At 38.9% G+C, this 13,593-nt stretch overlaps 2 protein-coding genes across 2 annotated transcripts in view; one reads left to right on the top strand and one right to left on the bottom strand.

Annotated features, from left to right (window-relative positions):
• The window catches only part of SNW1 (SNW domain containing 1), a 30,797-nt gene extending 23,485 nt beyond the window's left edge, over nt 1-7,312 (top strand). The window contains exons 11-14 of the mRNA XM_037031204.1: nt 1,889-1,985; nt 3,940-4,057; nt 6,399-6,562; nt 6,640-7,312. Of these exons, the coding sequence (XP_036887099.1) occupies nt 1,889-1,985; nt 3,940-4,057; nt 6,399-6,562; nt 6,640-6,841 (581 nt within the window). The 3' untranslated portion in view covers nt 6,842-7,312. The remainder of the gene's footprint in view (nt 1-1,888; nt 1,986-3,939; nt 4,058-6,398; nt 6,563-6,639) is intronic.
• Nucleotides 7,313-7,318: 6 nt separating this feature from the next.
• Nucleotides 7,319-13,540, bottom strand: SLIRP (SRA stem-loop interacting RNA binding protein). Its single transcript, XM_037031205.1, has 4 exons — nt 13,407-13,540; nt 10,687-10,745; nt 8,056-8,163; nt 7,319-7,424 (listed from the first exon to the last, which is right to left on the bottom strand). The coding sequence occupies exons 1-4, from the start codon at nt 13,501-13,503 to the stop codon at nt 7,359-7,361; spliced, it is 330 nt and encodes a 109-aa protein (XP_036887100.1). The 5' UTR covers nt 13,504-13,540; the 3' UTR covers nt 7,319-7,358.
• Nucleotides 13,541-13,593: the final 53 nt, after the last annotated feature.

The following is a 13,593-nucleotide window of genomic DNA, read 5'->3' on the forward strand; positions in this document are numbered from 1 at the left end:
CTCTTTCAAAATAAATAAATATTAAATAAATAAGTAGATTTTTAAAAAAAAAAAACAGGGAAGGGGGATAAAAGTGCCAGAAGGAGAGGGTAGCCACAATAGGCCTTACTTCTGAGATGGTACCATTAGCTCAGAAAACTTGAAGGATTTAAGGAAGTGAACCATGTGCCTATCTAGAAGAGCATCCCAGATAGAAGAAATAGAAGCGCAAAGGCCCTGACTTGGGAGTATGCCTGGTGTGTTCAAGGAAAAGCAGGGAGGCCAGAATGGCTGGATTGGAGTGAGAAGGGAGAGTAGTAAGAGATGAGGTGCCAGAGTCATTAGGGCAAATAGGAAGAGTAGTGTCCAGATGATTTTAGCCCCTGTAAGAACATGTAGCTAAGTAAAAGTGTGAACTTTTACTTCAAGATGGGAAGCAATGGAAGGGTAGTGAGCAGAGTGATATGATCTGACATGTGTTAGAAGGCTGTGGGATGGGCAGGGAAACCTTTGGAAGGCTAGTGCATTAATCCAGATAAGAGATGGTGAGAGTAGTGAAAACATGGTCAGGTAGTAGATGTGTTTTTGGAGGTAGAGCTGACAAAATTTGCTTATGGATTGGGTAGAAGTATGAGAGAAAAGCAGGCGTCATGGATGACTCCAGAAATTTTGACTTGAACAATTAGGAACAATTGAGTTGCCATTTACTAATATTGGAAAGACTGCACAATGTAGAGGTTTGGGAGGGAGAGATTAGGTGTTTAGACGTTGACATGATAAACTTGAAAGGTAGGTACTGAGCAGGCAATTAGTTAATAGCAGTCTGGAGTTTAACCCTACAGAAGTAACCAGGATTTTAAGTAGTGATCCACTTCATTGAACCATGTATAAATGACTTAATGAAGCAAGATATAAATACCTGCCTGTTGCACATGTAACCACTGAAGGTAATTAGAAGTAAAACTTCCCTGCATCGAAGTTCTCTAAACTAATAAGAAAAAACCCAGCAGGATTCTTCTTGAGAAATGAATTAAATTTTTGAAAAGGCTATTGTTGTATATTAATAAAAACTAACATTTATTGAGAGGTCATCATGGCAGGTATCACTTGAGCACTTTACCTGGATTACCTGGTATAATCCTACAACAGCCAGATGCAGTGGTACCATTTGCATTGCATCGTCACCGTTTTTACAGAGAAGGAGACTAGGGCTCGGAGTGGTTAAGTAATGCACACAAGGTCACGTTGCCAGTCAGTGGCAGAAACAGAATTTGAATCTAGACAGGCTTTCTCCAACAGTCATGCTCTTATCTACACTATACCTTCAGGCTAGAGAGAACAGAGAAAATGAAGATAGACATAAACACAGTAGACAGAGATCATGATGCAGCCAGCCCCTATGGCCACAAGCAAAGCTAGCAGTCTTTGAATATATAAGGGTAAACTTACACATAATTTTTTTTCCTGACAGGTTATTACAAAAATTATAAAACACATTGAAAAGTAGAAAGAATTGTAAAATGAACACCCATATCTCTATCATCTACATTCTACAGTTAATAATTATTTTTAATAATTAATGTAGCTAAATTTGCTTTATCACATATCTACCATCTCTTTATCTTTCAATCCACCTTACTACTTTGGTGAATTTCAGAGTAAGTTAAAAACATCAGTACACTTTACCCCTAAATACTTAAGTTGCATGCATGATTCTGGAATTCACATTAAAAAATTAAACCAGTATACTGTTGGATTTAAATAAATTGCAAGTAAGATAAAAGGGCTGACTGTCACTACAATAAAGTTCATAGAATTTTTGTCTAAGATTAAAGATTATATTCTCTTGTTCAACATATTATTAATGGGTAATATAGTGATGAAGATATTTTCAACTCTTTCCACACAGAGGATGGGGAGGCACGTGAGAGGGATGAAATTAGGCATGACAGGCGGAAAGAGAGACAGCATGACCGGAATCTTTCTAGAGCAGCTCCTGATAAGAGGTAGGTACTGTTTGAGGTAAACAGGAATTACGAAGACTGGCCTTTGTGAATCTTTTAGAGAGGCTTAGTGCACTGATACCAGTGTTGCTTCTCTTTGGTTTGATAGCTTAATAAATTAGCACGTATTTTCTTGCACTTTACCTAACTTGTCTTAACAGAAGAATTGACTATCCATGGAAGTCATCTTTTCTCCCATCACCTTGTAGGGTCAGCTAGACTTGAGAAAGATGAGGATATAGAAAAGGAAATTCAGATCATGTTTATGAAAGGAGGTACTGGGCAGGAGGACTGTTCTGGTCTGTTCTCTTCCAATTTCAAATGATGAGACAGATTTACTATGTGCCTGTTCCTCTCGACGGGAAATAGGCTGTGATGCCTTTATTGAGATCCTTCTACATGCAGAGCACTCCAGGAAATACAGTGGGAGCAAAGCACGTTTCCTAAGAAGTGAAAATTGGTCTTTTCTCATGAGCAATCTCACTTAAAATTCAAAATGGCAGAGCTACTGTATAAAACGATTTGAGGAAATTGACAAAGCACTTTTTTTTAAATCAAGATAGCTGACATAGTTGACATATAGACAAAGCACTCCTAAGAAGCACAGAGTTGTATAGAACAGACTTCAAATAAAGTAGGGATTAGTGAAGTTTGTAGTTCACCAAAGGCTGAAGACTGAAATTGCTGAAAAGTTGAGGAAATGCTATAATATGGAGGTGAAATTCTGAATGAGGGTTAAATGCAAATATAAAACATTTTTCGCCTGGCTGGCGTAGCTCAGTGGATTGGGCGCAGGCCTTCGAAACAGGGTTGCCAGTTTGATTCCCAGTCAGGGCACATGCCTGGGTTGCAGGCCAGTTCCCGGCAGGGGACGCACGAGAGGCAACCATACATTGATATTTCTCTCCCTCTCTCCTTCCCTCCCCCTCTAAAGATAAATAAAATCTTTAAAAAAAAAAAACAAAACACTTTCTAATGATCAGATTTCAAGACTCATCCTATGAGCAGATACAGTCCATTTTTTCAATTCATAAACATGAAGATGATTTTTCTGCTGGTGGTGTTCTTCGTTGTTTAATGGCATATTTCATCTCCCTGGACAAGTGAAGTCATGGGAAAGCAGAAAATTTGAATTTAGAGTTGTGGGTAAATGTACAGTGTAGAAGGAGGAGGAATGAAGTGTGAAAGCACAGTTAATACACTTTTGGTCTGAAATTCGTAAGCCATAAAAATCAAAATAGCTCTGCATAAATTGGGCCCTTAAAACCAGCGAAGTGGCTATGAGAATTGATAACAGAAAAACTGTAAACTGGTAATTGGATGAAAATCAGGGGGTCTATAGAAATCATTTCAAGATCTGAGTTTATAGCAAAATAAATGACAGTTACCATGGTTTCATTGTGATGTAGATTGCATTACATACAGAAACAGCAGAGGAATTAATATGAATGTCAAAAATCATACTGAGTAATTCAGTCATTGATGTGCTTTCCTAAAAATTTTAACAGGATAAAAGTACTAAATGTGTGATTGGCTAAAAAAAAGAACTGATTCTAGCTTATTGAAAATGATTTGTGTGATATACTTAATTTGTATCCAGTCCCCCTCCCATCCCCATCTAATAATAGCAAATATAGACTACCCCAGTTTCATATCTCAGCATGTGTTGGAAGGTGACTGCTTGTATTTTAAAGACTTCCATGTCAAGAATGAGTCTCTTTGCAATTCTTCTCAGCTAATAGGAGGACATAAGTATAAAACCCTACCTCTTTTAATAATCAACTATCTGAAATGCTGTAAAGGCTGCCAGCCCGATTATGCATTATCAGAGAATATGTTCATGAGATGTTAACAGGACATTCATTTCCTTTGCTTCTGAGATTGGTTGTATTTTTAAAATTGAAACTCAGCTTGTCTGTGAAGGCTTCTCCATTAGTGACATTGTATTTCAAAACAGGTCAAAACTGCAGAGAAATGAAAATCGAGATATCAGTGAGGCCATTGCACTTGGTGTACCCAATCCTCGGACTTCCAATGAAGTTCAGTATGACCAAAGGCTGTTCAACCAATCCAAGGTACAGTAGAAATAGTGTCTTAAGTGTTGGTATGAATACCGATCCTTTGGGAAAAGCATATGAGCATAGCATAGATTTAGATAGGTGTGCTAGCATGATGACAGAAAAAATTGGAAGTTGCATGTTGTAAAGAGACAAGAAAGATGAAACACCTCTAATTTTGACCTTTTACAATTACCTAAGAATCGAGACTCTAGTAAAAAATGAAAGAGATTAGGTTATAAAACTTGGTTCTGGTATGTTATTCTTTTATTTCTAAAATAGAGCCAGTGTCCTACAGGAGTATCTCTTCATTTTTGTTGAACTTTGAAAAAAAGTTGTAATGCTACTGGAACACATAAACTTGGGATCTTTAAAAACTGAAATGTTAAAGGGACTTAATAAGAAAAAGAAGATAAAAATATGAACAGTGAAAGGACAGCAAACTCACAATTATTAACAACCACACCTAAAACAAAAGCAAACTAAGAGGACAGCTAGGTCAGGAGCAGAACCATAGAAATGGAGATCACATGGAGGGTTAGCAACAGGGGCGTGGGAGGAGGAGAAGAGGGGAGAAGGTAGAGAATAAGTAGCATAGATGGTGGGGAGAAAATAGACAGGGGGAAGGGCAAGAATAGTAGGGGAAATATAGAATCTAAAGAACTTGTGACACATGGACATGAATGAAAGGGGGAGGGGAATGAAGGGGGGGAATAGGACAACTGTAATGGCATAATCAATAAAACATTTTTAAAAAATAGAATGTAAAAAAAAACCTGAAACTGTGTAAAACTGGATTAAAATTACTCAGGAAACCTTATTTCTAGTACCAGTTGTCATTAACTAGCTAGGACACAGTACGCTGAAGTAGTGTATAGTACCTTTGTGTTTTAATTCATGCAACATTGGTTATTTACTCTGCATGACTAAGATCAAAGATAGGTGTGCCTTTGCCCTCAAAGAACACTTAAGACTACTGGAGAAGATGACATGTGTATATAAATAAAGACGAGGCAGACTGTGTTAAAAATGTAGAAGTATAAAGTTCTACTGGGTGTAGAGGGAGAAAAGTTGATTGTGACTTGGAGGTTTTAGAATCTGAAGGTAGTGCCCAGACCTGTATAGCTCAGTTGGTTGGACATTGTCCTACAAAGTGAAATGTTGCTGGTTTGATTCCCATTCAGGGCAACACACCTAGGTTGCTGGTTCAGTCCCTGGTCAGGGTGCATTGGAGAAGGGCAACTGGTCAATGTTTCTCACATCATTATATCTCTACCTCTCTCCAAAAATAATTAAAATCCTTAAAAAAAAAAAAACTAGAGATAGCATGAGTAAGCTCTTCTACTTATTAAGTTACTGGATGCTTTTTATATTGCAGGTATTGTTCTTTTACTTATATTATCTTACTTAACCTTTACAAAAACCCCATGAGTCACACTGTTATTACCTGTTAAAAGATGAGGAGATTGTGACAAATAAAGGTTTAGCTAGTAACTAATGGAACTCAGATTTCAAACACCGGCAGTCTTGACTCCAAAGCTTGTGTTCTTAAACATGCAATGTCATCATACCAGTCTGTGCAAAGGGGATTAGGAATGAAAGCTCTGCATAAGTAAATATTTGACAGTCACCCCTTACAAGCTTAGGTTTAAATGTTGTGATGAAAAATTTCCTAAATATATGAAACAGGTTTAAGATTTTCATTATAAACTCTATTATCATGCTATAATAGTGATGTTCTCGGGCAGTTAAGAGGTATGTTACTCTACATCAGGGGCCATATTAGCCTCCTCGCAGTTGCCTTCAAAGGGCTGAATGTAATTTCAACTCCTTAACAGTTAAGGAGTAGTTACATTCAGGACTGTATAAATGTAACTATGTAATGTAACTATTCCTTAACTGTTAAGTAGTTACATTTATACAGTCCTGAATGTAACTACTCCTTAACTGTTAAGGAGTTGAAATTACATTCAGCCCTTTGAAGGCAACCACAAGGAAGCTGATGTGGTCCCTGGTGAAAATGAGTTTGACACCCCTGCTCTAAATAGCATTAGATGTTTTAGTTCTTTCGTCTTCTTGCTTCTATACAAATTGAAATTGTCAAATAGTTACTTATACTAGCATCTCCGTTTTGACTACTTCACTACAGTATAAGACCAGTTAATGAGTCCCTTATCTAAGGACACAAAGATGATTGAACAAAGGTTTATGGACATTTTTTAATAAATTATTTTTTTGAGTTCAATTGAAAATGTGAACTATACATGTAGTCAGATTCACATGAAGGTAGTCTTCACGTGTAGTGAGATGGAGCTTTTAATAATAATACATATACTTTTAATGTCCTCTTTTTCCACAGGGTATGGACAGTGGTTTTGCAGGTGGAGAAGATGAGATTTACAATGTTTATGATCAAGCCTGGAGAGGTGGTAAAGACATGGCCCAGAATATTTACAGGCCCAGTAAGAATTTGGATAAGGACATGTACGGTGATGACCTAGAAGCCAGAATAAAGACCAACAGGTATCAAGTAAACAGCTCAGTTCCGGTGTTTGCACCAGTGAGAACAAAGCATTTCATAGTCCTTTCTTTTTCCGCAGATTTGTTCCCGATAAGGAGTTTTCTGGTTCAGACCGTAGTAGGCAAAGAGGTCGAGAAGGACCAGTTCAGTTTGAGGAAGATCCTTTTGGTTTGGACAAGTTTTTGGAAGAAGCCAAACAGCATGGTGGCTCTAAAAGACCCTCAGATAGCAGCCGCCCCAAGGAACATGAGCATGAAGGCAAGAAGAGGAGGAAGGAGTAGACACACCTCTTCATAGTGAATGGACTATTATCCATAACCCTAATGATGCAAGTCATATGGGGGAACACCTTGTAAATGGGCCAGATACAAACCAAATTTGGGTATCATACCCCAGCACTACTTTTTACTACGGGAGAAAGGGCGGATGGAAAATTCTACTTTGAACTATTTAGTTTTTTTAAAGAGTGAGTTGTGTTTGTGTTTCTCCCACCTTTTGGCATTTATAGAACATACTGTCCCACACATGAAATTAAGACCACTTCCTTTTGTTTGATGTTAGAACTTTGGGGTTAATATTTTGTGTAAGAATGACAGCTTATAAGTCACCCCAACCACAGTGAGTAGAAGGATGTTCACATACTGGAACTGTCCTGCCAAATGATGTTTGCCCTGTTGTGCTGTTTTAATCTGGAGTGGGGAAAATTAAGCGCTTGCTTGGTGCACCTATTTGTTTCAAATAAAAACATTTAGACAAAATTTTCAGTTGTGTTACTTTATTTAATAGGCAATAATAGCCTCAAAAATCTTCATCAGATGTTTGATCCCCTTGCAAAACTTTTGGTCTCTGAGCTTGAACATGGAGCTGAAAAAAATCAAATAAGCACTGTAAAGAAAGGCAATGTCTGCAAAAACATTAAAATTGAAAACTGCTGCCCTGACCAGTGTGCTCAATTGGGTTGGATATTGTCCTGCAAAGCAAAAGGTCACCAGTTCAATTCCTGGTCAGAGCACATACCCGGGTTGCAAGTTTGGTCCCCAGCTAGGGCACCCAATCAATGTTTTTCTCCCTCCCTCCCTTCCCCTTCTCTAAAAATAAATAAAATCTTAAAAAAAAAAACCTGAAGACCGCCACCTTAAGGTTGCATTTTTATTAGGAAGTCAGCACCAATAAGAGGATGTTCTTTGCTCCTAAGACTCCCTAAATTTCAGTTAAAAGTCGTAAGTCAGTTTGACCCAAGGTCATATATATAGTACCTGGAAAAGCCAGGATTTCAACTCTTGGCCTATAAGTAGACTGCTATGTCCACTGTTTGGTGTTCTCCATGCTTGCCAACCACTACAGGGTCTTCCTTTATTTCCCTCCCCAGACCTTTTAGAACTGGGCAATCTACCACCACCTCCACCATTCTTAAATCTCCCCAAATTCCAGTCATTTAACATTTCTGACCTATTTCATTGACACCGAAAGCTCATGATATAATAAAAATACTTACTTTTACTCCATCAATAACATGACTGTCCTGTTGTAGTGCATTCTGAAGTTGTTCTTCTGAAGAAAACTGAATCCAACCCATGCCTCTGTGAAAGCCAGTCTCTTTGTCCTAAAAATTCAAAATTTAGGAAAACAATCATGAACTTGAGAGTTTCCATAAACTCCACGTCAAGCTACCAACTTTCTCATTTACCAAAATGGGATAGAACATTTTCATAAAATCAAAAACCTTAATGTATATTCACTCTCCTAGTTACCCAAAGCTTAATCCCTGTGTTACGTTGATCATATCATTTTCTCTGCTTTCCTGCTGCCACTGAAGAAATGTAAGAATGAGTTTTCTGTGCCGATACAAAACACAGGTAACAGCAATAGTCAAGGGAAATTCTGATCATACAAAGTATTCTTGTTTCTAGCTTCCTCACTTCTAGAAAGGAAATTTAGGCTTTAGAAACTTGTTATATCTCAAGTGATTCTGAGACCAATCACCCTCACCACCACATTGTCTCATACTCATAAAAAAAAATAGCTATATATAATATCCTTATTTACCTAGTTCCAGAATTCTGGTTAATTTCAACAATTTTGCTACTTAGTACAAAAGGCAGAGTGATTATCACTCAGCCTACACACCCACAGAAAAGAGATTCTGGTGTGCTTGGATTTACCCTGCCCCCACCCCCATCAGCCCTACTATGTAAAGGACAGATACCAAGATGTCTACCCACTCAATGTACGTAATCAGTCTTGTTACAAAGTCTTACCATGCTCTGCCCCCTCAACACCAAACTTCTAAAAACTGCCCTCATACTTCAAAAATAACCTAGGTGTTAACCTAAAACACAGGGAAAGTCTCTAGTAATGTCCCAGTGATTCACTCCTTCAGGTAAACAGGACAATCTCTAAAGCACTCTCCTCCACCTTTTGGAGACAAGGCCTTAAAACTTATTTGTGTTAAAGCTTAGATACTACATATCTAAAATGGGAACCTGGTTTTCTAGATTGAAGACAAAGAATTTAGTAAGTAATTTTTTTTCCTGTCACATTTTATTTTGGTTTAAACCTTTTGTTTCAATCTAAGATCTGTTAAGTATAGGGCCTAAATTACTTTGTTTCTACTTTTGAGAGGGAAATGGCAACCAAAAAATAGCTGTAACTTTTTTTGGAGAAACTTTAAGAAGCACATTTCATACTCTTTGTAAAACTGTACAATTATTTAAGCTTATAGATTTTTGTGTCCATAATACACACACCTCATTCCTTTAAATCAACAGTATAAAATTCCACTGTATCAATGAATTAATATCTACTTAATCCCACCAATGTACATTTAAGTTTTTTCCTGTTATAATACTATTAGACAACACTGGTTTGAACATTTTTACCACACACTTCTGTAGATTAAATTTCCTAGAACGAGAACTGGTAAAACAAAGCAAATGCAAATCCTTATTTTTGACAGATTTTCCCAAACTATCCTCCCAAAATGAAGGTACCCATTAAACTTGACAGTTTGGGTGCCAGTTTTCCTACACCTTCGCCAGCACTGGATATGTAATCCATTGGATTCTGGAAGGCAATCAACATTAAAGCGAGAGGTGAGTACTTAATCTAGGTTGATACTTGCCATAGCCTTTTCAATGTCATGGGCAAAATAGGGGGTAGTTTTAGTGAGGCATGTGTAAACTCTACTCACATCATACCCTGCCAAAAAGAGTAATTTTGGAAAGCCACAGAAAAATACAGCACAGGATAAAGTAGAACAAATTATAGATTAGTTTCTAAACCCTCATGAGAAAGCAAAGGAAATGTATAATACTGCAGTAGGCAGAATTCTAAGGCAGCCCATGACCTCCACGTGCCCCACCTTGTTACCCCTGTATAATTCCCACCCCTTGAGTGTGTGTGTGTGGGGGGGGAGGACGGGAGAGGGGGAACCCGTGACATTCTAACCAAAAGAATGTATAGCAAAAGTAATGGGATGCTGCTCCCTTGATCAGGTTATATGGCAACAGTGATGGGGTGTCATTCCCATGACGATAAGACTATCTTAGCAGAATGGAGAAACTCCCTTGCTGACTTGAAGGAAGCAAGCTGCCGTGCTGGGGAACAGCCTACCGAGAAGCCAGATAACAAGAAACTGCAGGCGAGCCCTCCGATCTATGAGCTGCCTCCAGCTGAAAGCCAGCAGGAAAGCAGATACCTCAGCCTGACAGTTGAAAGGTGAGTTCTGCCAACAGCGTGCAGGAGCTTGGAACTCAATCCTCCCAGCTGCGCCTCTGATGAGAGCAAAGCCGCAGCTGCCACTCGGACTGCAGTGATCAGACCTGAGCAGACGACCCAGCAAGACTGCACCCAGACTCCTGATTTACAGAAACCATGACAGAGTATATGTATGTTGTTCTGAGCCACTAAGTTGGTGGTAAACAATTAAACAACAATAAATAACTAGCATAAATGCCTACGATAAAGTTTTTTTTTGCTTTTTAATCAGTATCACCCACAATTTTATCAAAAAAGACTGAACAGCTTCACTCCATTAGACATTCAGATAAGTTGATTGCTCTGACCAAAAAAAATAATCATCAGGAATTAAAGGATAACATTACTAGTGAAAAAAAGTAATACTCACAAAAGGTAGAGTGCACTTTCGTACATGGCCAAACTGTGCGAAGTGTTCTCTCAGCTCACCTGTATTAGAAAACGTATTAAAACTAGTTAATACATTTTGTATCCACCATCCTACATTGTAGATAGAAACCAAAGGGGGTCCTAGAACCCCCAAAACTTCTTGTGAACAAGAGCTACTCTGCATTTCCTGTAGCCTTAAGAGTTAAGAGGCAGCTAAGGTTATTGCCCATAAAGCTGTAATGTACGAGATTTGGGGAGGTGATGCGGTGAGGACACGGACAGAGACAAATTGCTGAGCTGACTGTAGCCTTCATACCCCAGGTACTGTGGTAGGTACAATGGATTGTACTCCCATCACATAGGAGACAATTACAATACAGAGCGTCGCTAACTACATTAGAAATTTCCAAATGATATCTGAGTTTATCTGCCTTTCATAATTCAAAGTTTATACCAGCTTAAATAGTGGTTTTCTAAAAGTTGAGTTGGCCCAACCTGCCCTTCCTGCCCTCTTTCCCACTGATGTACAGCAAAAGAAATTCTGCGTATGCGCCCTGTGGATTCCCATTTTGCAGGTCATTCTTTTTCCTTGACATGTCAGTAATCCTATCTCCTCCTGCCTGAACTGTAACTACCCTTCAAGACTGAGGCCAAATACATACACTGAATATTGTTTTATTGGGCTTCTACTGCAATACAAGACAACATACTAGCCCTGTGAGGGCTCAAAGATGAACAGTGGATAATGTTAAAGACCTCCCCCCAAAAAAACTGCGTGATTTCTTTCTCTTCGGAACTACAGTACTTGTACTTTCTGATTTGCATTTATATTATTTGCTTACTTCCCCTAGTTCCTTTAACTTCATTGGTTCAATAACTGCCTACATTTGTTATTTGTAACTCTCCTCACCTCCACCACTACAGTGCAAGCTCCCTAAGCATTGAGTCCACAGTGATTGAGACGCAGCAATCAGGCGATATTTGCTAAATGGATAAACGTCTAGGAATCTTTCAAAAACCCAAAAAGACTTGATTTCTGAAGTGCTCTAATAGTTGGTCAAATCAGTTGGCAAGATCATAATCTCACAGAACATGTTACTGGAGGATAAACAAAACAGTGTTAAATACACATGTTTTAAAGCAGATATTAAAGCTTCAGAAAACAAGCACTTCTAAAACATACTAGCTCTGGAAAATAACCTTTCCCCCAAATTATCTACAATTTTTATGGAAAAACAGCTACAAGCTCCAGGAATAATGCCTACCATAAAATCAATACTCCTTAAATACTTGCTGAATGAAGGAAGGAAAGAACGAACTTAAGAGCAACTGTTTCAAAGTGGAATGTTATACAGAGACTTTTGGAAGGTTTAAAACCAGCCCATTGTGGTCTGGGATCTGGTATTTGCAAGATGCTGAAGAAATCCCTGAACCTTTCCACAGTTCCATAAGGCCTAAACTAGACATATCACTAGGCGTGGTCTACACCCGTAACATACTGAAAAGGTGGGACACAAACCCCATCCTACCTCCCATCCCACAGTCACAAAAACTTACCTGGGTCACAAATACTAAGAGAAGCATAACCCCTGTTCCACTGTTTAACAGAGCTGGTCTGATACATGGATTATCTACCAAAGTGACCACAAGCAAATGTAAAATTTTAAATTGTTAAAAATGCAAATTGTAAAACTGCTTACTTGGTAAGCAAAGGTAAAAACCTTATCTCAAAACAGGAGCTGACAAAAATCAAAGTTGGTGAGGGATTTCAGTGCTGATTATTCCCAACCCTCTATTCTGCAGCCTATGCCTCTCCCATGAGCTTCAATTTTATAAATCGTGAAAACTACCATGTATTTATTCTGTATCTAGCACAAGTCCAGGCAATTTACATATAAACTCACTTAATCCAATCAACAATCTTAGGAGGAAGATACCATTGACTTCATTTTATAGTAACTGATACGCACTGGTGAACCCTTTACCCAAATTAACTCCCGTTAGTCAGGTTACACAACTATGAAATGGCCAAGTTGGAATTCTAGCCCAAGCAGTATGGCTTAAGAGTGCACTTCTCAACCTATGATACACAACATCCTTTGTCCAACTGCCTGACGAAGACCTTAAGGGGTTTTTCAAACTCAGCACATTTAAACTTTACTCATCTCCTTTCGAATTACTTCTACATTCTAACCACGAAATTCACCAACGCTAAAAACCTGGAATTCATTCCTCCGCTTCCTTCCTTCTGTGCTCTACCCGCCTTCAAGCCGGCCCGAGAAGCTGTCGATTTTGTTTTGGAAACATAGATGAACCTGACCTCTCTACCACCACCACCCTAGTTCAGGTCCTCATCTTTCAACTAAACTACTGAAACTGACTTTTAGTTCGTCTCCTCGCCTCTGCTCGTGCCACTTCGAATTCATCCCCTACACGGTAATCAAAGTAATTTCTTCGAAATAGTAAATCTTAAAAGTTTCAGAGTAATACGCCTTTTTCCACCAAAGCACCCCAAAAGGCAGGAGACCGTGAATTCGTGCTCCAAGAGTTCAAGAGACATGCCTAAACGATTAATTGCAAAAATTCTGCTGCTTGGTAGGCTCAAAAGCAACCGCAGCCAGCCTCCTAATTCAGCACGCTGATTTAAACACTCCACAGGAAGGACTCTTGAGGATTGCTCAGACATAAAAATTCTGCCCCCGCTACATCTCCCTCACTCACTCGAGGCTGCGGTCCAGGGAATTTTTCTTACAAAAGCAATGGGCCGACTAGCATTCGTCCGCAGAGCCGAGGCTGTCCTAACCACCGAAGCCGCCATCTTTAGATGGAGGCACGTACACGACCTGTGCTCGTGACCCCGGAAGAACCTGCCAGATTCAGAGCACGGAAATCTGCTTCCGAGTCACAG

This window comes from Sturnira hondurensis, unplaced genomic scaffold (genome assembly GCF_014824575.4).
Source record: "Sturnira hondurensis isolate 20B ecotype Veracruz unplaced genomic scaffold, ASM1482457v3 Scaffold0021143, whole genome shotgun sequence".
NCBI lineage: Eukaryota > Metazoa > Chordata > Mammalia > Chiroptera > Phyllostomidae > Sturnira > Sturnira hondurensis.

Bases quoted from the DNA above. Each gene is read 5' to 3' on its own strand.
- SLIRP (XM_037031205.1), bottom strand. From the start codon at position 13,503: ATGGCGGCTTCGGTGGTTAGGACAGCCTCGGCTCTGCGGACGAATGCT. The intron at 10,746-13,406 runs GTGAGTGAGGGA...TTTCTAATACAG, and splicing joins TCCCTGGACCGCAGCCTCGA to GTGAGCTGAGAGAACACTTC. The intron at 8,164-10,686 runs GTGAGTATTACT...TTGAATTTTTAG, and splicing joins GAAAGTGCACTCTACCTTTT to GACAAAGAGACTGGCTTTCA.